Source organism: Psittacula echo, assembly GCF_963264785.1.
Source record: "Psittacula echo genome assembly, chromosome: 12".
Taxonomy (NCBI): Eukaryota; Metazoa; Chordata; class Aves; order Psittaciformes; family Psittacidae; genus Psittacula; species Psittacula echo.
Genome location: NC_137747.1, coordinates 14969206 through 14991750, shown reverse-complemented (window position 1 = coordinate 14991750; position 22545 = coordinate 14969206). Strand labels below are relative to the sequence as shown.

At 48.2% G+C, this 22545-nt stretch overlaps 1 protein-coding gene across 2 annotated transcripts in view; it reads left to right on the top strand.

Annotated features, from left to right (window-relative positions):
- The first annotated feature begins 208 nt into the window (after window positions 1-208).
- The window catches only part of TOP1 (DNA topoisomerase I), a 66680-nt gene continuing 44343 nt past the window's right edge, over window positions 209-22545 (top strand). Inside the window, exons 1-2 of one of the 2 annotated variants that reach the window (XM_080628274.1) lie at window positions 209-448; window positions 958-982. In XM_080628274.1, the coding sequence (XP_080484400.1) occupies window positions 416-448; window positions 958-982 (58 nt within the window). In that variant the 5' untranslated portion in view covers window positions 209-415. The remainder of the gene's footprint in view (window positions 449-957; window positions 983-22545) is intronic. The other variant, XM_080628273.1, reaches the window with a different exon arrangement.

Here is a 22545-nt window from a genome sequence, read left to right as displayed (position 1 = left end):
GCTGGGCACAATGCGCTGGGTTCCTCCCACGACGGGGCGGGACCCGGCATGCAAATGAGGTGAGGTTACGTTATCCGATTGGAGGAGAGGCAGGAAGAGGCGGTACCGGATATGTAAAACACGACCCGGCGCAGGGAGCACGGGAGGAGCTCGGAGGAGCTCGGAAAGAGCACGAGGGGAGGGAGGGTGTGGCCTGTATGTAAATAAGGGCGCTGCCATTGGCTATCTCACGGATTGGCCCCGCCCCTTCGGCAGGCGGTGCTCGCGCGTGCGCAGTGCGGCGGGACGCGGACTTAGTCAGTTACACAACCGCGGTGCCGCCCGCGCTGCGCGCTCCCGCTCCCCGCGTTCCCGCGGCTGTAGCCGTTCTCCCCGCGCCGCTGCTCCCGCCGCTCCGCTCCCGCAGGCCTCCGGCATGAGCGGGGACCAGCTGCACAACGACTCCCAGGTGAGCCCGCTCCGCCGCCTCTCCCGCGGGACCCCGGCCCGTCGCGGTGTTTCCTTTCCCTCAGGGCCGGCCTGGCTGGCCGCCCCCCCCCCCCCCCCCGTCTCCTGCAGCCTCGTTGAGGGGAGCAGTTTCCTGCTGCTGCCTCCTGAGCCCGGGGGGAACCCTGTCAGCCCGGCCTGCTCCCCGCAGCGAGCCGCGGCGCCCCATCCACCGGCCCCTGGGCCCGCTCCTCCCAGGCGGTGGGGCTGAGGGGACCCGTGTGTGACCCCCGCTTGGGAGAGGGTGGCTGGGGAGGGTCACCTCGGAGCTGTGCGGGTGGCGGGGGACGGTTCCTTCTGTGCCCCCCGCCATGGAGGGCACCGCGCTGGTGCTTTCTCGTTTGGCATTTAATTTCTTACAAATGGGAAGGAGAGAAGTGGGGGAAATCCAGGGCCCTCTCCCCCAAAATACTGGCCCCCCACCCCGGGACGTCGGTGCTGACCGTGTCTCCCTGTCTGCTCTCCCCGCAGATCGAGGCGGATTTCCGAGCGAACGGTGAGTGTGGCCGCGGCGCGCCCCTCGCCTCGCCGCGCACAGACATGGCGTCCCAGAGACTAAGTCCCGGCTCCTCGCTCACCGGCCCCATTGTTCCCATCGAGCCGCCAAAAACGGCCCCTTCCCTGTGGCTTCGCCCCACCTCGGCCCCCGCCTCCCCTAGACGAGGCTCCGGAGGCCCCCGATCCGACCCTATCGCCTCTGCCGGGGTCTCCTTTGGGCCCCGATTCCTCCCTGGAAAGTCGCCTTGTCGACGGTCGGGACTTAGTCTCTGCGCCATTTTCTTTTTCTCTCTCCTCTGTGAGCCTTTCTCTCCTCGCCTCCTCCCGAGCTGCCGGCAACGAGCCTTCCACAGGGGCACCGGGCTGCGATCCCCGGCCCCAGCCCCTGCGAACGGGGGGGAAAGCGAAGGTTTTGGTTAAAATAAACCCCCCAGCAGTGTTTTTTCAGTCGCAGCCTCCCCCCCCCGCCCCGCTCCCCGTTTCTGTTCCTTTCAGGGAATCCTTCCCTTCCCCTAAAATGAAAGGTGATTGCAACATGTTGCTCTTTAAAAGAATCTGCTGCATCCATTTTAAGATCAGGCTGGTTCTTCCCTTGCTGTTTAATTGATGGTACTTCACCTTGTCGGGGGGGTTAGTTAAAATAAAAACGCACATTACAAAAAGACCCACACAAAAAACCCCAAACCCAACCAAAAACCAGTGTAGACAATTCCAGAAGGGCAGACAGCATCACTTCAGAAAGTTTGCAAGCTAACTGTTCATTTTGTTCAGAAACACAGGAGCTCTGTCATTTTATATATCTTTATATATTAATATATATACATTTCTGTGTGGCTCTTTTTGTATACCCATATAATACTATATTTTCTAATCAGACTCTTAACTTCTGCTTGTTTATTCATTTCCTAAGTGCATTTCTCCCCCCCACCCCAAGTTGGTAGGTGTCAAATTGAAAGGCTTAGGGTGGAGGGAAGGTGAGGATGTACAATCCACCTTTGTGTGTATGTGCTCTTGTTGCTCTTGGGGTGTGTAAGGGACTCTGAGCTGGCCTCTGACTGGGGAGGTGGTAGAGGACAAGAAATGGTTGGAGATACCATGACTTGCAGTGATTTTTAGCATGCTTTTCTGAATGATGTCCATGTGCTTTGTAGGCTACTGCGTGTAAATATTGACAAACCTATGTCTGGGTGCACCTTTCTTCCTGTCATTTCATTGGAATGTGATTGTGTTCAGTAGGAGCAGACAGTAATGAATATGAAGGTTTTGAACTTGTATTTCTCTTCTGAATCTATAGTAGGGCTCTATGAATAATTATTAATAGAAGGACGCAGTGGATTTTCCAAAGTGCAGGAGTTACTCTTGAAGCAACTTAAGTAGAAGCATGTATTTGAATATTTGTAGTCATCTTCTGCTGGGAAGTATTTGCTTAAGGATCATCTTTATTTAGGGAAAAGTGCTCTGGTAAGCTTTTGTTATGTCCTGCTTTTCATAGGGGAAATGATGTGTATTTGACCTTTCCATTCAGCTTCCAGTGAACCTCTGAGAAGGGTTTTTCTCCTCTGTTGCAACCATGTGCTGTTTTATTCTGTAAGGAGTTTTAGGCACACAGTCCTTAAGATCCCTCCAGTTTTTATTTCTGCCATGTGTTGGAGGAATTCAATACAGGAATTCGAAGTAAGGCACCTTGTTAGAAAAAAAGAATTCCTGGTAAATCAAGCCTATACCGTCCAAACCCAAGCCAGCACACTTTGCTGCCTCTAGTAATTACTATGTGACAGTCGTGTAACATCGCTGGGGCTGATCAGAGGCCCCTAAAATCCAAAATGCTTTTCAGACAGGTGTAAGTCTTGTGAAGGGAATAATGCTGAATAGACGCTGTCCTCTCTGACCTTGGACCATGGCTGGTCTCCTGCAGCCCCGTCCCCTCTGCTTGCTCCGAGCTTTGCTGCCTCCACACAGGGGTTCTTTGCGTTACTGTGTCAGGCGCAGATCTGAGAACAGCAGTTCTCATTTAGGCATAGCAGTGAGGCTCTAGCTCTTATATTCTTGTTTTGATCCTATTTAGTGGCAAAGATTAGGAGTGGGTGGTAGGAATGTCACATACTTTCTTTCCCCAAATGTTTAGAATTGGTTTGTACTTTGATTATTGTTGGGCAGTGCTTACCAGTGCAGCCAGAGTCTCCTTTTAGGCTGCCTTTACTTTTATGTTTGGGGGAAGGGAGGTTTTCTGGGGGCTGGTACTGACTCATTCTAAATGTTGAATGTACCAGCAGTAAACATTTTTGTTAATAAAGAATGTTTTGGGTGACTTCTGGATAGTGTATCAGTAATAGAGCAGCTGAAGCACTTTGAAGCTTCCTGTTGCTACTCATGTTCCTATCTGGGTCCATGGAGCAGGTTGTAATCACACAAGTTGTTGCAGTTGGAGTAAGATGGGTGGCGGTGGATCTGCTCACCCATTGCAGGTCACCAGGAGCACCCTGGCTGTAGCTGAGGACTTAGAGCTGATGACACCCCTGTTCCATTGATAGCAGGGTAGTGTTAGGGATGGGAGAGGATGCCAGCAGGAGGTATGTGTTCCTGGCTATTTCTTGTCATTAAATAGCCAGATCATTCTAAGCAAAAGTGTCCTGGGCAAATTCCTACTTGGGTAATTGCATTCCATCTCAATATCCAGATTCTCCCTCCTGTTTAATTTGGCCATAGTGGGTATTTTTTTCACCTTAACTGTATTTTTAGTATCAGAACGCACTGCAAAGAATTTTCCATGTTCAGTCCCAGCAGTGCCTGTTTGCAAACCATCCCGAGAGCAGAGTTGTGCTGAAACACTGAGCCCTTTCTGCAGGCAACACCTTCCCCGTCTTCAGTGTTGTAGAAGGGAAATGGCACTCTGAAACTCTTATTTCCAGTACAGCTTGGGCACTGCAAATGACCCCGTCACACACAGCTATGGACCTGGGGAGAAAATAATTCTTCATTTTTTTTCCCTCACTTGATAAAATTGCACATCGGAAGCAATATCTGTTTGGATTCTGTTGTTTTGCCTTTAAGAGCTTTTATTAAGGTTGAACTTAACAGCCTCTTATTATCGAGGACAATGTTGAGACTAAAAGCAATTTATCTGGACTTTCAGTTCTCCCACTGTGTTTGCAGAGTGCAGTAGATAAAAGTTGCTTTTGTTTGCAAAATAATCCAGTTGCTATCCAGAGCTACTAAGTTCCACAGACTGCTGGTGGTGTCTTGGCTGCTCATCAGCCTCAGATCAGAACTTGCTGTGTGTAGAAGGTGCAGGCATCCCAAGCAATGGGTTTTTTAACTCTGGTTGACTTGACCAGTAACATTAAGATGCAGTTTGAAGTCAGTATTGCTGTAGCAATCGTTACAGTGTATTATCAGGGGTCAAGTGTGAATTTGTTTGTCCTACATCAGAAGGTGGCTTCTGGAAGCCGGTCCCCCTTGTTGGAGTGGTTTTGGTTCAGTAGGGAATGTTTCTGAAGGGGAAGAAGCAGCCCTTACTGCTGCAGCATCTTATCACAGACTGGCAGGTTCTTTATGTTGGCTCCTGTGGCACCTCTGTATCAGATGGTGATATGAAGGGGAATGAGCAAGAGGGAAACTTCAATAGCAAGAGCACTGCAGGAGCACCTCACAAGCGAAGGAATTCACATGCATTTTGTCTTTTACATTAAATTGATGTTTCAGTGTGATAGAGCTGCACGTGTAAAAGGTGGGGAGGAATTAAATGCAGATAGACTGAAAAGCTACATAATGGAGAGCCTTAAGATTTGTCAGTGGTTGTGAGCAATCTTTTGGGGGCTGGGGTCTTTCACACCCCTCCCTGTTGGGGGCCTGAGTGGTTCCCCCTTGTTGCTGCTTTGTTGATACCCTCTTGGTGATGAGAACCCTTTGAAGGGGAGCCGGGCCACTTGTGCTGCAGGGCCCATGTACCTTAGTGCTGCTGGCAGAGCCACTGCACTAACCAAGCCTCAGGAGGTTGAGAAGCTTGAAGGTAAATGCTGCTCTGTCTGGCTCTTGTGCACATCAGGATGAAACTGGCTTTTAAGTTCCCTGGGAACTTGTCATCACCAGTACGTTGAAATGTCAAATGTTTGGCAGGGTCTCCAAAATACAAAAGGTAGTTAGTGGTATTTAGATGCAGACTGATATCTTCACTGAAAGTTTCCTTTCCTTTGTGATGTGGAGATGTGGATCCTGAAGAATGTGGTTTGTTCCTTCCCGGAGAAGCCTTGCGTTGCTCCCTGCCTTCTCTTCCAGGCTGCGGTGCTGGTGAGAAGTCTGCTTTGTGAGAAGTGCTGCCCACAGCCTCAGAACAATACTTGGGGTAGTTTTAAGTCTGAAACCATTTAGCTTTTTCATTGTGGAAATACTTAACGTCACACACCAACCTCTGCAGAATTCCTTACTCTTGTTTTCGTGTCGGTTTTCAATGCGTTCACAGTGATCTGTCACAGGGCTTGCGGAGTGTGTCGGTGCAGCTTTGCCATGGGCATTGTCAGGTTGTGGCAGGTGAGGCTAGTCTGGAGTAAGTGGCTTGCTTGACACTTTTCAGATGGAAATACATGTACTGTTGGCATGCTGCTCTTCACCATCGTGCTGTGGCAGTTGTTTGCAGCTATGTTCCCAGCAATAGCCTTAGAAGGGCTTTACTAAAGACCTTGAGGTCTATGTGTTAATTGTTGTGACACCTTCAACAGCTGGGTTAAAGCTTAATGGGTGTCTTGTGGGAGTGGGAGATCAGAGTGTTTCTGCTTGCTGCAGCCAACTTCTGGGTTTGTTAGAACGCAGCACAATTGCCTAATGTGCTGGAAGCTGTGTTTGGGGGGTTAATGGCCTGTGTGCTCCCTTCTTGCACTTGTTTTTCCTTTTCTTGCAGTGTTAAGCAGGATCTGTTATTAACATGCTGCCAGGGCTGCCTTGTTTACTTGGTAAAACATGAACAACTCTTAACCAGGGACCAGTGTCCAAGTGTCTGTTACATGGCTTCACTAAATGAGGGACCCAGCTCATGAACATGAGCGGACACAAATTCAGGTGTAATTTCATTTACAGCGGGGACTTGAGATATTTGCTAGATAGTTCATTGAATTCCAGGCGCCTGAGTTGCGCTGTCAGCAGAAACTGCAATAATATGTAATTATAGCAAGTACTTAACATCTCATTGACTCAGATTCCTCTGTTAATGATTTCACTGGGTTTCCTGTTCAAGTCAGACCTGCTGAAATAGCACAAGCCACTGCCCTGGTAGAGGCTCCAGCTCAGAGTCTTCCTGGTGCTGTGAATTGCTGTAGTTCTGTGCAAATCTGCTGTTTGTTATTGGGCTGCAGGGATGGGCTTTAATGACACAGTGACTATTTAAGGACAATTTAACGTAAGAAATGACTGAAGATTTATGTGGCTTTTCATGATGGGATAGTTTCAAGTCTGCTTTTGCTGGTTGTGCTAATATGTCTCAGCTCCTTGTAAGACATGCAGTCATTCAGAAATAGTTGTTGGCTTATTAAGTTGGATTGCCTTTATAGAAACTGCCCCAAGTTTTATAGGAAATCTCACCCTCCAAAATGTGGGAGCAAAATGCTATTGAGCATCATGTATTCCAGTGTCTTGGGTTTCCAGACCTAAGAGAGGATAGTTGTTGTAGCAGTCAGTGTTTCTCTCCTTGCTTCTCTGGAGCTGTTTCGTATGACAGCTCTGCCCTGCTGGACCTTGGCCCTGCATAACTATTGGTTCTGAGCTGTTCAGTGCTGTCAAGGGTTAAATGTGTATCATTAGGTTTCAGAACGCTTCCTCCTGTTAAGAAAGCAGGAAGGTACAGACTTCTTGTTCTTTAGCAGTGCAGTGGTGCCTTCTGGCCTCACAGGGAGAGGTGTGACTTCTGGAAGGTGATGTGAAAAGAAAGGATGAAGTTAATTTTGTATTCCTTTATTTGTATTTTGTGACCTGTAAGGTGTGAGGAGCAATGGAGAGCTGCTGTTGGCCATAGGAACACGAGCATGCATGCATATTTTTAGGTTGAAATTTGGTTTCTACATTTGACTTCTATAGCTCCTCAGCTGATGAACAAGTGAGAGCTCCACACTTGAGAATGGGAACGGAGAGCACGGAGCGGCTGTCAGGCTTCCTGAGACGTGCTCTTTTCTTAGACCTACTTAATGTCAGTTGATTCAGTCGGGTTTCTTTGAGCTAAAAGCGATGTTTTGTTAAAGCTCAGTCTGTGTCAGCAGGAGTGGTGATGTGAAATACACAGCTTTGAGCCAGTCTTTGCAAGAAATGATATTCTGGGTGATCCTCCAGTGCAACTGGTGGAGATCAGGCTTGATGCTTTTGAGGAAGTGCAAACCTTTGCAGTTAGTACCCTTTTAATATCTGATGGTAGAGATGGAGTCCTGCAGTAAGGAAGGATGAGCCGAAGAGAGCAGTGTGCAAATAAGAATTGCATCATGGGTTTGAGTGTTATCACAAAGTTCTACTGATGTTTTCCATCATCTCAAGCCCTGTTTGTCCACCAGAATAACGTATTCTGGCCAAAAAAGAGAGCTTGACCAGACAGCTCATAAATACTCCATTTGCTTTGCCTGGGGGAAGTTGCCTTTGTTCATAGCTTTTGCTTTAATCTCAATAGCTTCACTTGAAGATGGTTGTGGCAGTAGTTCAGTTTAGACAATTAACTTGCACTGATGCTGCTGTGCTTTGAAACTGCCGGTCCCCAGCATGAAGCCTTGGGGATGGACAGCACTGAGCTTTGCTCATGGCTTGAGGAATGTCTGGGATGCAGCTCTTGGTGGGCTGGGGGCAGTGCAGGCTCAGCTCCTGGGGCACAGCAGGAAGGGGAGAGTGGTGCTTGTCATGCAGGCTCAGCAGACAGTAAGTACCTCATCGATGGAAACCTGTGTCTCCACCTGAAGTACGTGAATCCCTTTGTTAAGTCTGAAGGTAGTAACTTTGGAAGTTGGGGTGATTGCTGGGTAAAGAGGGGCAGCATCAGGCCGGTGGGAGGCTGGTTTATTGTAAGGCTGCTGTCAGGCTTAGAGCTCAAAGTTCCCGGAAAGTTTCTAATGGGCACATCTTTTTGAGTTCCTTACCAGTGTTTTTGACATGACTATTTATTTTTTCATGTTCACAAGTTCTCCACATGCTTTGTGCAGGTGTGAGGTGCAGGAGTGTGCATGTATGTATTTTTATCTTACACCCTCCTTAGAGAAGGGGCTTTTAGGGAGTGTAATAAAGGCAGTGGTTTCCTTCTCCAGCAGAGAGCTGAGCTTCACGGTGCCCACCAAAGGTGAAGACTTGCGCCTCCTCATTCTTCCGAGCATAAACTGATGTGTGTTACAGCCAGCTGGACTTCCATGGAGTTCAGTTCAGAGCGGAGTGGTTCTGCAGCTGACTGTATCTTTCCATGGCTGGAGAGAGATTGATTTCTGCCTCAGGAAAGCTCGGGGTGTACGTGTAGCTTCCCTACACTCGGTCTCTGTAGCTCATCTTTAGCTTGGTCGACTGTGTCCATGAGAGACATGCTCCACAGTGGGGGTGTACCAGTGGTCTGGCTTTGGCTGGCATAGAGGGAATTTTCTTCAAACTAGCTGGTGTGGGTTTGGATTTAGTATGAGAATCATGTTGATAACACACATGGTGTTTCAGTTGCTCAGACAGCTACCTAAGTGCCGACTATGTCTCATCAGCTGCAGTATGCAGCTGAAATAGCCTCTTTACACACTGCATTTAGCAGATAGTACAGCTTTATTTGAGGGAGAAACATCCTTAATGAAGATACAGTTCTGATGCTTCCAAATGTCCCTTTTCCTCCCATAATGCCAATTTCCAGAGACTTCTAAAAATAAACGCTGGTGACTTTTCCTATTGCTCCTCAGTTTGAAATCTCAGTCACTGATTTGCAGTGTTAGTAGTTGCAGCAAGCCCCTGGGATGCAGTAATAGAGCATTTTGCTGTGTCAAGGAATAAATGATGGGAACAAATGAAACACTAAGTCTCGTGTTGAGTGTGGGTAAGACTCCATGCAGCTTGTCCTGGCTGGAGCCCACTGCATGAGCACTGCCTCCCTGCCTGGAATGAGCATTGCCAGTGCTCTGTCATTCCTGAAGCGCTGGGCTCACTCCACTGCTCAGTGCATGCTGCATGCCATTAGAAGTTGTCTTGTTCCCATCCAAATGTCTTGTCAGATTGTTGCAGCTGCAGCTGTGTGGCAGTTTCTGAATGGGATTGTTTTAAGACTTCTTAAGGTGATTTTTAGACACAGACCAGAGACTTTTTAATGGTAAAAGGTCATGATAATAATGACCAGGAATGGAGCAGTCTCCAAGTAGAGATGGCTGTTAAATTCCCCTGGCATTTGTCACTTATTCTGACCTATTGCCCTATGCTGCTTCACATGAGAACAGGAACTTGTGGAGATCCTTTTTTCATCTTCTGTTCTGCTGCACACCTTTCCAGTCAGAACAGTGATGTGGTATGTAACATGGAATAGGTGACCTGTGGTTTAGGGCCAGGACAATGCACTTGAGTTGAACTTTTTAGTGATGGCAGTGGATCCAGGCTTATATTCCAGTGTTTGAACAAGGGCCAGGCTTGTCAAAACAGCTGTTCCTCGTCTTCTGAGGTGGCAGCTTCTTGTTTTGAAAGGTGGCCTGGAAAGACCTTTTGAGGGAGAGGGTGAGGGACAAGTAGGCTCTTGGCCTCTGTGGGGTTGTTTTCTTTCTTTGGAGGGGGACACCCTGCTGCACTTGTGTGACCCGAGGAGGGCTGCCTGCCTCCATCCTCTGCAGCGGATGCGAGTGCATGGAGTTCTTTCTGTCCTTAGGGACATCAGTAGCTAAGCTGGCAATTCCTGTTTCTGGTTTGTGCAGTGCTGTGCTGCCAGCTGTCAGCGTTGCCTGTAATGCTTCTGCTTTGGGCTGGCCACGTGGAGAGAGGCTCTGCTGAAACCGAAGAGGAAGCACTGGGGAGGGACACTAACATATGGATGCTGTGCCTGGGATTAAGGTCCTTTGTGCTACATGTTGTTATCCTGTCCTAAGGCCGTGTTGTTTAAAGAGGGAACGCAGTGGGAGAACAGGGAGTACTGTGCTCTTCTCAGAGGTGGAGAAGCAAGAAGAGAGTGGGAGTGATGTTTGCCAGTACGGTAGTGGATGTACAGCTCTGGCTGGGCTGGGATTCAGTTCCAGCTTGGAATTCAGTTTGATTTCTAATTCTGTGTGCATTGAAGGCTGAGGTCAGCAAAGCAGGGCACGAAGGAATGGAAAAAGGGGGGCTCTGCAGGTGTGATGTGTGCTGTAAATGCAGAACTCATCTCTGGAACTAAAGTGCTGCTTTTTCTCTGGTACTACGTTATTTCATAGGCTAAGCTGTTGTGTGCTGGGTTTTGCAGGGGAGAAGTCAGTGCCTTTGCAGTAGGGGATTGTTGGGTCCCTGATCTGCATGTGGGTTTCTGGTATCCAAGTTTTAGATGTTAGCCTTGGTGTGACTGTCTCCTAATTGTGCCTTCAGCAGTAGGAAGCATATTATGTCTTCTGCCAGTTTGTAAATGCTAGCGAGTGTGTGAGTAAGATCAGTTGCTGGAGAGATAAAACAGCTGGGATGGGCAGGTTCTAGTTTTAACTTGCCTACAGAGGTACACTTACTAGTTAGACAAGCATGCTCATTTTAATGGAGCCTTTTGGGAAGCGGGAAGCAGGAGCTCTTTGGAGTTGTGTGTGAGGTTATGATTCATTGCAACACAAGCTGCCTGTGCAAAATGGAGGGATGGAGCGGCTCTAGTGACGTACTCTGAGGTTTGGAGTCTAGAGTTAATGGCCACCAGATGGGCAATAAAAGGCTGCTGCTCTTCTTCTGAGGACTGAGAATGTCACTGGGGCTGCGGTAGTGCTGCATGTGCACAGCAAGCTGCTTGTGTGGGTCAGAGGAAGCTTTCCACGCTGGTGCAGTGACGCTTGACACTTAAGTTTTGGCAGTGGTTTTGACTGAAGACGAGGTTCGTTCAGCTCGGTGGCAGTGCACCTCAGTGGTAAAGACAAAGAGTCTTGAGTGCTTCCTGGCAGCAGAAAGAATAAAGTGTGTGTTGTTCAGCGCACAAGTGTGAATTGTCAGATCCAGAGGCAGTAGGTTCATGTCAACACAAATACAGTGCATGAGATGAACTCCTAACAACAGTGACCTTGATTAACTTGTGCGGTGTGGCTCGGTCCTGTTGTAGGTGTCATCTTGCTCCATCTCTTCAGGAAGCAGACACTGGCACAGATCAGAGCCAGGCTGTCCATGCTGTTTACTCTGCTGTTGGCAGGTTGTCTCACTGGGGCTGTGTCGGTGTTTGGGTTGCTTTGCTTTGCTCTAGTGGATTGGAACATCTCCAGCTGCCCAGGATACCTTTGGACGTGAATGTGGATAACATGCATTTTTCAAGAGCCTTTTCCACTTTTGCCTTCTCATCTCCTCCTGTGTTCTTCCTCCTCCAATCCCAGGAAGCCTCTCAGAGAAGCTGGCATCTTGTCTGAGTCATAATATCATAGCTGTGTATGTCACCTCGTAAGCAAGCTGTCCTTGAAATACCTGTTTTTATGGGTAGATGCAGTCTCCTCAGTTAAAACCTGCTGCTCTCTGGAGTTTGGTAGCTGTCATAAAGTGTGTTTTTCTTTTATCACCATTAGGCTTTTTCAGCATCACTCGTCTCTAAAGGAAGCTTCTTTCTAGGTTTTAGACTTCTGATTGTATGCTGGAAAGAGGAAAGCACAGCTTGGCACTTGGTGCTCTATCTTGGCTGCTTCAGCTGTGAGTGGGCGGTCTTGGGCTCTCCCAGCACTGTGTAGTTTGGTTTGCCCCAGCCCATAGCTGCTCTTGCAGTGGATGGAGGCTGCAACTAGGAATAAGCTGCCTATCCCAGTCATTTGGAACCTGGTGAGTGCAGTCAGCAGGCAGGTCACACCTGATGCTGGCAGCAAGGGGATTTGAGCTCCCAGGAGCTAGTGTGTGCTTGGGCTGTGCCCATTGCTCCTCAGTCCTTGGCTGGGCTGGAGGCGATGCGAACGCCCTGGCCACGTTCCTGAAGGAGCTTCACAAAGTCTTTGTGTCCTGAAGTTAAAGTGTGTGTTTTTAAACAAATTCCTTCAGAGAGAATGAAGCCGTGGAGCATTGTTTTGTGAAACCAGTCCCCTGTAGCTGTATTTCACAAGAACATGAAACAGGGTTCAAAACAGATGTGAGCCTTATTTATTAATGGCAGAATTAGTTTGTTTTTAATTTCAGTCCTTGTGTTTTTTCTCCCTTTTTGTAAATATCCCACCCAGGCGCAGGAACCTCAAGCTTGGACTCCAGTCCGGACTAAGAAACCTTAAATGCCAAAGGGAACTCCTTAGCGGGTGATGATTTTTTTTTCCTAAGCTGAGTTTTTATAGTGTCTTTTTGAGTGTATTAACAGTTTAATCTCAGCAGAGCTCTGGAATGAGTCTTTGGCAAGGAGCTCTGTAGAACAGTCGAAGCTCTCACTTTGGTTGGTTTTCCCCAGTTTGTAGTACATGGACTATGAACAACTGTAATGGTGATTGTTACCACGGTTGCTTCAGACTGGAAAGTTCTCCACTACTTTTTGGCCCAGATTTGGTACTCGGAAGGGTTTTCTTGTGAGCATCCGTGAGGTGTATGGAGACTTAAAGCAGAATGCAAATTTGTGTCATTTCTAGGTTTCTCACAGGTCTCATTCTATGCTCTGAAGCCGGTGTCATTTGGTCAGCAAGCGGCAGTGGCAGCAGTGTCAGTTCTTCATCCCATAAAACCTCAGCTCCGAACAGTCTCACCAGCTCTGGCAGGTATCCCAGTGGTGTCCTGTTAGGCAGCGTGGTTAGTGCTAAGGGGCAGGGATGTGATTTCCCAAGTCCCGTGATCTGAATGGGTTTGTTTCTCTGCAGAATTAAATACAGATCAAATGATGTGAAGAGGTTGGAACTCCAGAAAGGCATTGGTACAGGAACAGGTCGCTGAGTATCTTTGTATACCAGGAGCCCCGCGACGATTCTTCCCTTTGCTTGCTCCGGTTTTCCTTTGCACTTAATCACACCAGAGTTACTCTTGTATGTCAGTACAGGCAAGTTGTAATGCTCTCCTTGATGGAACAAATGCTGCTTGGCATTTAACTGCACACTTTTCACTGCAGCAAAGCTGGATTCTCTGGGAACGTGACACTTGGCATTAGCATTGTCTGTGTGTTACTGTCTGTGGTTGTTGCTCTCACTTAAATCTGCTGTTCCTGCGTCAGGGTGGCTGTTGTACTGTGAAGCACCAGCAGCAAAGGCTCCAGTCCTTGTCACAGATTGTAGTGGCAGAAAGTATCTTGGTTTATATTTTAATCTCAGGGTAACTGGTACTTTAAGTCTGTTGTTGTGGAACCCTTGAACTGGTTTCCTGGTGGTAGATCCTTTCTTGAGCAGGGACTATTGAGCTGTTTCACCTCTTGGATGCAAACAGCTGTCTTGAGGAAATCAGCTTCAACTTAGATTGCCCCCAGCAAGTTTGGGGTATTTGGTGCACCCCCGCTAGACAAGAAATGTTACTGTTATAAACTGTTACTTAGCTTTCAGTTATACCTCTTTCTCCGGGAGGATCTTGCTGTGTCCCCACGGGTTGTTAGTTTTGGAATGACGTGTGAAGTATCTTGTGTGATTTGATGCTAACTTGTGCTTTTCTTCTGTTTTCAGAGTAGCTATGTGTATTAATTCTTCCTGGTGCTATTAGGGCTACTTACGTAGTTTTCCCACTTTCCTTAGTACTACCACAGTCATTAATGAGAGCTTGAGGCTCCGGAGTTTCAATATCAGTGCCTTTAACAGTTGACAGTAAAAGGTGATCACAGGAAAAAGGGGGTGTGTGGTATTTTTATGCTCTGCTGGGAACTGGAGTACAGGAAGTGAGGTCCTGGCTGTTGTAAACAAGATCCAAGTTTACAAATCAACTGGTGCACTTCCAAACCTGTGGAATGCTGTCCGTGAGTGCAGGCAGACCTGGGCCAGTGTGTTCAGGAGCTAAGGGCTGCTCTGCTTCTGCCTGAGCAGAACTCGCTCTGTGGAGGTGCGTGCTTCCTGCTCCCAGGTACCTGGATGTGCTGCCTCTTCCAGGCTGGGAATACCACGAAGAGGAGGGCAGAAGGGAGCTGCAGAGCTGCTGCTGGGGGCTGTTTGCTTAGGAGCAAACTGCATCAGCTGGAGAGGCTGCGGACTTCAGGCTGCTGTTAGTCCTTCATGTAGAATTTGTCATAAATTTTAACAGATGCAGTGATACAATTTTAACTCTAATAAGAATCATAATAACTTTTAAAAAATGGTCTCAACATGCATTAAACTGCCAGTCAAGGAACTGTTATAAATAGCTTTTCCCTGGCCTTGGAGGTGGATCGGTCAGGAACAAATCATGAGATTGTAGATAGTCTTCAATGTTCCTCTGGTTTCCTTTGCCCTTTGCTGTCAAATAATAAGTGGAAAGACATGTTTCTTAATTCTTCCTTTGGAATACTCCTGGAAACAAGCAAGAGAACAACTTGTGTTTCTGAGTTTGGGTTATATTAAAGAGGGAAAAATGAAGCCTCGAATCCCTGTGTTGCTTCTGTAGTGCTCATAGTTTGGGGTCTAACCCACCAACCAGCCTCGTATTTAGATACTGTTAGGTTTGCTGTTGAGGAAGCTCACAGAGCAGAGGCAGAGCGTGGTGGTGCTGCAGCAGCTCTGGAGCAGAACCTCGTGTGTGGGGGGATGTCAGTAGTGAAGCACTTGGCGGGTGCAGTGCAGTGATAGTGAGCTCTGCGTGACTGCAGCTGCGGAGGGTTCCCGTCAGCTCCAGCAGCTCCCGCAGTGACTGGGATGGGGGAAGCTCTTTGAAAGCTGAAGGAAGCAAGCTCACTTTCCACACCTGGCTATTTGGGCATGGGTAAGAAAGGATTCCTCTTGAAGCTGAGGAACCAGATCACCAGGGCACTTTGTTCAGTTCAGTTTCCAAGGGCTTTCTTTGAATAAACTTCTGATGTAAACCAAATGAAGCAACTGTTTTTCTCCCCTTCACAAGTCTCATTCTCAAGGCAGGTGTGAGTTGTGCCTGGAGGTGTTGGCAGTGCATTCCACCCAAAGTCAGACCCAGGCAGCCGCCACCACAAATCCAAGCAACAGAACTCCTCAGACTGATAACACATTGCATGAGCCTTTTAACTGCAAAGGGAGGAGTTCATTCTGCTCCGCAAAGTAGCCATGATGTGTTATATCCTGCATTACCAGTGGCATTTTACATTGAGGTGTGTGTCTGGGTGTGATGCAGCAACTGCCACTAGTGAGACTTGACCTGGATTTGCCAGTGGAAACAGACTACAGGTGCACAAGGAGATTAAAGTAGGTGACTTCAAGTAGCAGTTTGTGCTGATGTGAGTTGCAGCCTTGCAGAGGAACTTGGTGCATTTGAGTGTTGCAGTCGCAGCCTTACTGTAAAAGTCGCTATTAAAGCTACTGTGACCTGCACTGCTGTGGTGCTGCTGCTTCCTCCATCCTCTGTCCCTTCCTTCCAGAAGCCTCAGGAGTCCAGTTGGAAGTGCAGGAATCTCAACTGTCATTAAATATTTACCTTTTACTCACTTTCTGGTGTGTTTTAGCTGTAATCAGGTTTCTTCTTCTATGCTAATGGTGGTAATATCCCCTTAGGGCAGGGGAACTGCATTCCCTCCCTTGTGTTGAGAGTGGGGCTAGGGACAAAGCAGACTCTGGTGATAAGATGCTTGCAGACAGCCCTTGGGATTAGCCTGGAGTAGGTGAGAGATCACTGAATTCACCCATAATGGGCACAGAGGTGAAATGGGGCTGTATCCACCCAGAGCAGCCTACACTTGAAAGAAACCATTGTAGATAGGAAAAACAACAACAAAGTAGCTGGAATCTGTTGGAGTTGCACCTGCAGTGAAGAACCAGCTTAAGTGGGATAAAAGTGTAAGTGCCTGGTGTGCTGAGACAAACCTGTAAGGCTTTGACCATGCTTCCCCATCAGTTCAGCTCCTAGGCATGGCACTGAACAAGCAGTATGAGAACCCTCTGATTCCAGCTTGTGAAACAGTGGGCCTGTTCGTCAGAGGTGATGTAAAGCTTGTACCAAGCACTTCTGTCTTGCGGACTCAATTTATACTCTTAATAGTGAGGCTTGTGGAAGCCATGTGCTGTTCCCAAGGGTGCTGCCTCCTCAAGTCTTCCCTCCCTGCAGCAGGCAGGAGAGCAGCACCGGCCAAAGCCACATCATGTAGTCAAAGGATGCTTAATAAGAGCCTTTGAAGCAATGCCATCAGAGCCTCTCTTGAGGCTGCTGAGCACAGCCTGTACCACTTCCATGTGTAGAGCTGTGTGTGTGATCCAGGCTGCTGACAGGAGCTGCTCACTGCCACAGCAGCGTTCCAATGAGCCTGCTGGGCTTTGAGCTGCTCCAAGAGCTGTGCTTGGGAGCAGCCCTTGTTCTGGGTCAGACCCAGGCCAGTCAGACATGCCAGCCCCATGGCCTGGTGTGAGAGCAGGAGCTGGGAGCTGCTGTGCAGCATCGCTGCTGCACTGAGGAAGTGTCAGGATTTCACGTGGTCTTTACAAACTAATTTGTGATGAATCCAGGAATGCTGGTGATGTGCACAGCAGTGCAAGTGAATGGGTGACACCACTGCAGTGCACGATTCCTGACAACACAGCAGTTCTCCTCTTGGCCACTGCAGTTTTTAAACTGAAACTACTTGTTATGCCTCAAAAACATATCAATCTCAATTTTCTAGATATAGCTCAAGTTTCTGTTAACCTCTCCAAGAAGGAGTTGGAGTTGTGTGCCCCTGTGTTCTCCTGGTGACCTGTCTGGAAGCCTGTGTGCAGTAAGCAGCTGGTGACTTTGCATTGGAAATCGTGTTTGCACCTTTCTGGTGATGGCGCAAAGAGCAGTTGGAGGCGGCAGAGCCTTCTGCTGGGGGCACTGACTCAGCCTGTGTGTGAAGCACAGAACATGAAGTTCCTGTCTGCAGTGGGGCTCTGTCACACACTGCACCAGAAGATGTTCTTTGCTACTGACCCAGGCTGCTGACGAAACCCTTGGAGCTGCTCCGTGGGCAGTGCTTTGTCAGACAGCTCCAGGAGCTGATACAGCCCAGCTACCTGTTGGCAGGCTCTGCACCCCTTGCTCAGGGCCTGGGCTGGACTTGGACCCTGCTGCTGAGCGTGAGCTGGGGCTCTTCGAGCTGTGAAGCAATCAAAGAGCAAAAGCATCTCTGGGATGGGTGGTGGCCAAGCAGAAGTGAGACTTGCACATCCTTCACGAGAGGGGATTGGTGAAGAGACTTGCGTTCCAAACATCCCGCAGCCCAAGAACTTCTTATGGGAAAGGGTTCCTGCAAACAGGAAGATGAGGGTGAAGTGAACCATTTTGCTTTGGATTGTGTTGAAGTGAGGGGTCTTGTGCAGTCCCTGATAGCTCCAGTCTAAACATGATAGAAATGATAACTCCCCTGTAGGGAATGCTTTGGAGAAGCAGGGCAGAGGCCAGGGTGACCTTGGGCAGGTCTCTTGTGCCTGTTCCCAGTATGGTGTGTGATAGTTTCTGTGCTCAGCCTTGGATCTGTGCTGAAGGTTGGCTGCTTTCTAACTCTGCAAATAGGATTAGTCCCCTTTGCATTATCTATTTGAATGCCCTTAGATTTTGCCTCCTTTCATAACTTTAAGCCAGTTTTACACTCCTGGATGCTGGACTGGTTTGTGACTAAGCATCCAGCCTGTCCTGCCTCCTGTGCCATATGTGAGCTGCTTTTCACATGATGGGGAGGAAACAGGCGGATTTGGGGTAGCCCAAGGTCAGATGCTCTAGTAAAAACTGTTTGGTGTTAGTGGATGTAAAAGAAATCCCTGGGGAACATCCTTGCCTGCTTGGCTTTATGCAGACTGTTTCTTATGAGTCCTCCAAAGGCTCAGTCCTGTCTGTGTGTATGGTAGCAAACTGGAAGCCAGATTTAGTTGCAGTGAGCATAAGGCTTTTGAAACCTAAAGCTACAGCTGGAGCTGTCCTTTGTTTGCTCTTGCATCCAGATCCAAAATGCAAAAGGTGATAGTCAGATGCAGGCACAGTTGGCTTTGGAAGGAGTCACTGCCTGCTGCAGCTGCCCAACTTCCCACTTTTCTACCTGTTCAGACCCTTTCTGGGCTAGTTTGAAGTGGGGGGAGGAGGATTAAATGCTCACTGAAAGCAAGGCGGTTGCTGCGCTGACAACAGCTAGGAGGAAAGCGGGCATACACTATAGAAACCCACATGCTTCCAGCACAGCTTTGTTCCGAGAGTCCTGGAGCTCTCCCAAGTCCCCCAGTGCTCGGTGGGCGGATTTTCCCTAGGTCCTGCTCTCAGCCTGGCCTCTGCTGTGCGGAGGGGTGGTGGGCTGGGGCTATTGAGGCTGGAGAAGCGTGTCTTCAGTGTTGCAGCTTCTGTGAAGAGCAGCGCATGACTTGGTGTGTTCCTGTGGGTGTACACTCATAAAGCAGCAGAAAAGCCTGCTGAAACCCTAAGGGAAGGGAAGAGTTGGCATGCGAGGTACTCAAATGTGGAATGGAGGAGGCCATAGAAAGCAAGTGCTTCTAGTTGTAAGAGTGTAGCCTTGTAAGAATCAGTATCGCTAGAGACAAGAACGGGGTTTCTCTTGCCTTGTTTCCTTGAGAGATGCCTCTGTCTCCCTCTTCCCCAGGCCAGCACAGCAGTATTTGAGCTGCTCACTGACGCTGGTCATGTCCCTGAAGTTTAATGTGCTCTTCTGCTTTGTTCTGCTTTGTTAATGGAAACATACTAAAGGGCTTCAGTCTGACTTGGATTTCTACAATTACAGAAGAATGTTTTACATCTGGGGCATCCCTGGAAACACATGGTTCTGTGCACAGCGAACTTCTTTTGGTTCTGGATGCAAATAATGGATTGAAATTTCATTGTTGCCTCTCGGTTGGGAGCCTTTGGCATGTGTAAGAAGCAGCTCTTAACTTCGCCTGTCTGTACTGATCAAACGTTTTCATGCTTTATAAGGCTTCCTCAGTCTTGTCCTTTTGTAATAGCATCTCCTGCAATTGTGCTTGCAGTGGGTTTATGCATTTCTGCACAGCATCCAGGATCTGCTGTGGGCACGTGTGTGCAGTGCCACCCCTCAGAAGAGGCCATGGGAAAGGTACTGGCAGGTCATCGCACTCATTGCTGCTGTCTACACCGTGTGCTGGTTTTGCAGTGTAGCAGTTGAAGGCCAGCACCCCTTGATGCCACAGAGCTGCTATCTTAATGACCTTAAACACATTAATGACTTTAAACAGCATTCAGCACCCCCAGTGTTGGGTGCTTCCCCAGCAGGTGACAAACTGAGGTGCGCAGCAAATGAGCAGTTCATCCAGTGTGGCTCCAAACATGTGCACTAAGGAAGATCTCTCTTCTTTCTGAATAGGCTCCTGCAGCACCTCTTGCTACCTACCCACCTTCTGCTTGTTGGTTTCGATTGATGAAATGCCAGCCATGCCATTTGCTTCAGGTTAACTTCATGTCCTAGAGGCTTCAGTCCCAGAAGATTGGAGTGATCAGTCTGGGTTCCTGGCCTCCTTAACCTATCCATGATAAGCTTTTATAGGTTGAGGTTGTTATGAGTTATTCTGCTATTCTAAAGGACAGAGAATGGCTGGAGGTGATCTGTCTATCTGTCTGTCTGTCTATCTCTATTTCCCTTACTCATCACCAAGTTATCCTACAGCTTTCTTACTTCCCTTCCATTCAACAGCAAGGAATACAGGGCCTTCAAATGATAGGATTAATGGAGAAATGCAGTAACTGAGGGGTCTGTCTTGTTCTGAAGCCAGGTTTCCCAGAACAGCCCTTTTAAGGAAAAAGACACAGTATCTGTCTGTCCCTGGAGCAGCATTTGCCTCAAGTAACTGCTCAAGTGTGGAGGGGGGTTGCAAGGTCATTGGTTTTAGTGTTCTGTCAGAGCCTCACTGTTGCCAAGCTTGGGCAGCATTGCCACATGTGGTGTGGTCAACTCTGGCTTCAGCCCGGGGGAGTTTGGTCTTGGAGTAACTATAGCCTGGAAAATAGGTTGACTGAGATCTACTCAGTGATGACGTGTTCTTCATTTGAACCCTCACAAAGGAAGGAGACACTCTGGAGTCTTCCTTTCAGTACTAAAGTCCCTGCCTTAGCCAGGTCGAGCTGTTTGGGTGTTCTGCTGTACTTTTCCAGGCTCCTTCCTCATGAAGAGTTGTGGCTGCCCCATCCCTGGCAGTGTTCAAGGCCAGGTTGGACACAGGGGCTTGGAGCAAGCTGCTCTAGTGGAAGGGGTCCCTGCCCGTGGCAGGGGTTGGAACTGGAGGAGCTTTAAGGTCCCTTCCAACCCAAACCAGGCTGGGATTCCATGAAGCTTTCACACTTTTTTCCCCTCCTTTGTATGATTGTATGATTGGAAAAACAAATGAGCAAGGATCTGAGCTTCCCAGCCAAGAGCTGGTGTGTGTGTGTTCTCCTTATGCTTAGTCAAAATTAATAGAGTTGTTCTGCAGTAAACCTTACAACTCAGATTCCCTCCTGGTTTATGGAGGGAAGCAATGACACTGCTGAAGCGTCAGCACTGGACCTGCTGTGCCTGAAGGGAAACAGGCCTGGGACACCCAGTAATTATTGTTTCATTTGTACCTGGCTGCAGGAAGGATTTTAAGGATTTGGCAACACCGTAGCAGTGTTGATTGCGGAGGTGTCCTTCAACACTGGCGAAGGGTTGTAGGTCAGGTTGCTTTTGAAAGGTCTCTCTGTGCGTGGAGACTCTGACCAAGGCTTGTTTCAGTATCCCTGTAGTCTGTTCCCTGACACCTACTAAACCCCAGGGCCTGCTTCTCATGGAATTCCATGTGTAAGTTGTGGGGAGCTCACATCGTGGTCTCGGGTGTTTCAGTCACTCCCAGCTCAGGATTCCACATGTTTTGCAGTCAGCAGTTGGACTAAAGCAGCTCAGCAAACAGAGCCATGGTGCTTTGCCAGGGGAGGTGTTGTGGGTGTTCTGTAGCTGTGTAAACAGGGCCATTAGGCCAGTAAGTGACACATCCAGTTTGATGGGAAGTTTATTTTAGGTGATGGTTGTCTGCTCCAGTTTTCACCCACGATACCCTCCTCTCTGAACAGTGCCTTCTGGGTATGGTTTTCTGCTCTTGATGCTTCAAGCTGCATCTAGATGTCTTCAAGGTCTGTATCTTTCATACCCACTGCTGTTTCCTTTCAGCCTGCCCTGCTTGCTTGGGAAAGGTGCACCTCTGGTTTCTGTTCGTTGGCTTTTCCTCCCTCCTTGCTTGGGCTACAGCAAAGGCAGTTCCAACAAACTCCACAAACAGTGCGCTCAAGTACTAGAACACCAGGATCCTGCTGTGACTTCCTCCAACTGGAATACAGGTGTTTCAGTGAAGTTTAAACCTCTTCCAGACTGGTTAGGTGGAATTATTGTACATGCCTTTAAAACTGGTAAATCAGAACATGTGAACTCAGATGAGAAGTCCAAAGCCATAACCTGTGAACAGAACAGTGAATCCTGACCCCCTGTGCCTCAGGCTGTGCCACCTTCTCCATATGGCTGTTCTGATCCATAAGTAATCTGCAGATTGGCTTTTTTGTCTCCTCCAAGTGCTGCTTTCTCAGGTGAACAGTGTATAAAGCAACCTGAACCTCACAGCCTTTACTGTGGCCTGTGAGGTGATCTGTTAACCTATCACTGCTCATGAGAAAGCTCCCGGACAGTCACTGAAGGTTACACTCTTTCTGTTTGCTGATACAATCATGTGTTGTAAAAGGTGGTGCCACACTAAACCAACTGTGATCAGATGCCCAAGTCAAAAGGGCATGTTCTTTGACAGGAATATGAAGAGTATTGTAGTAACCTTGAACTACATTCACATGTTCGAACGTTCATAGCCCTTCTTGGCATCGTTTCAGCAACTGAACGTTGATCATTTTAATAGTAGTCTTTTTATACCCTGCATACAAGAAATAAAAACCTAAAGTGATAAGGTTTGTAAAATAAATGGCAACAAGTGATAAAACTTTAGTAACTTGAAATTAAGAGGCCTTTTTCTGCTAGTGTGTGGTTTTCAGGTGACTGCTTTTGGGAGAGCCTGTGGGGCAGGAGTAAAACACTTTCCTTTAGGTGGTACAGAATCTATTTGCTTTGCTTCTGCATCACAGCAGGTGAGAAGGACATCATCCCGAGGTGGAAGGAGGCTGCAGTTGTGGAGTGAACGTCTGACTTGGAGGTGGTTCTTCAGTTTAAAAGGGACCTTTGTGTGTGATTGTAGTAGTTTATTAGAAAAGTTGCTGTCAAAACTGAACTACTAAAGTAGGAAGTAAGCCTGACCCCTAGAGTGTGATAGGGAAGGAATTTGGGGTGAGGTTGAGGGAGGGAGAAAGGTGTTTAAAGGTATTTTAGAAACAAATGAACATCTTGTGAGCTAAAGCTGCTCTGCTCTGGAGCCAGGCTGAGAGAGCTGGGCTGGGGCAGCCTGGAGA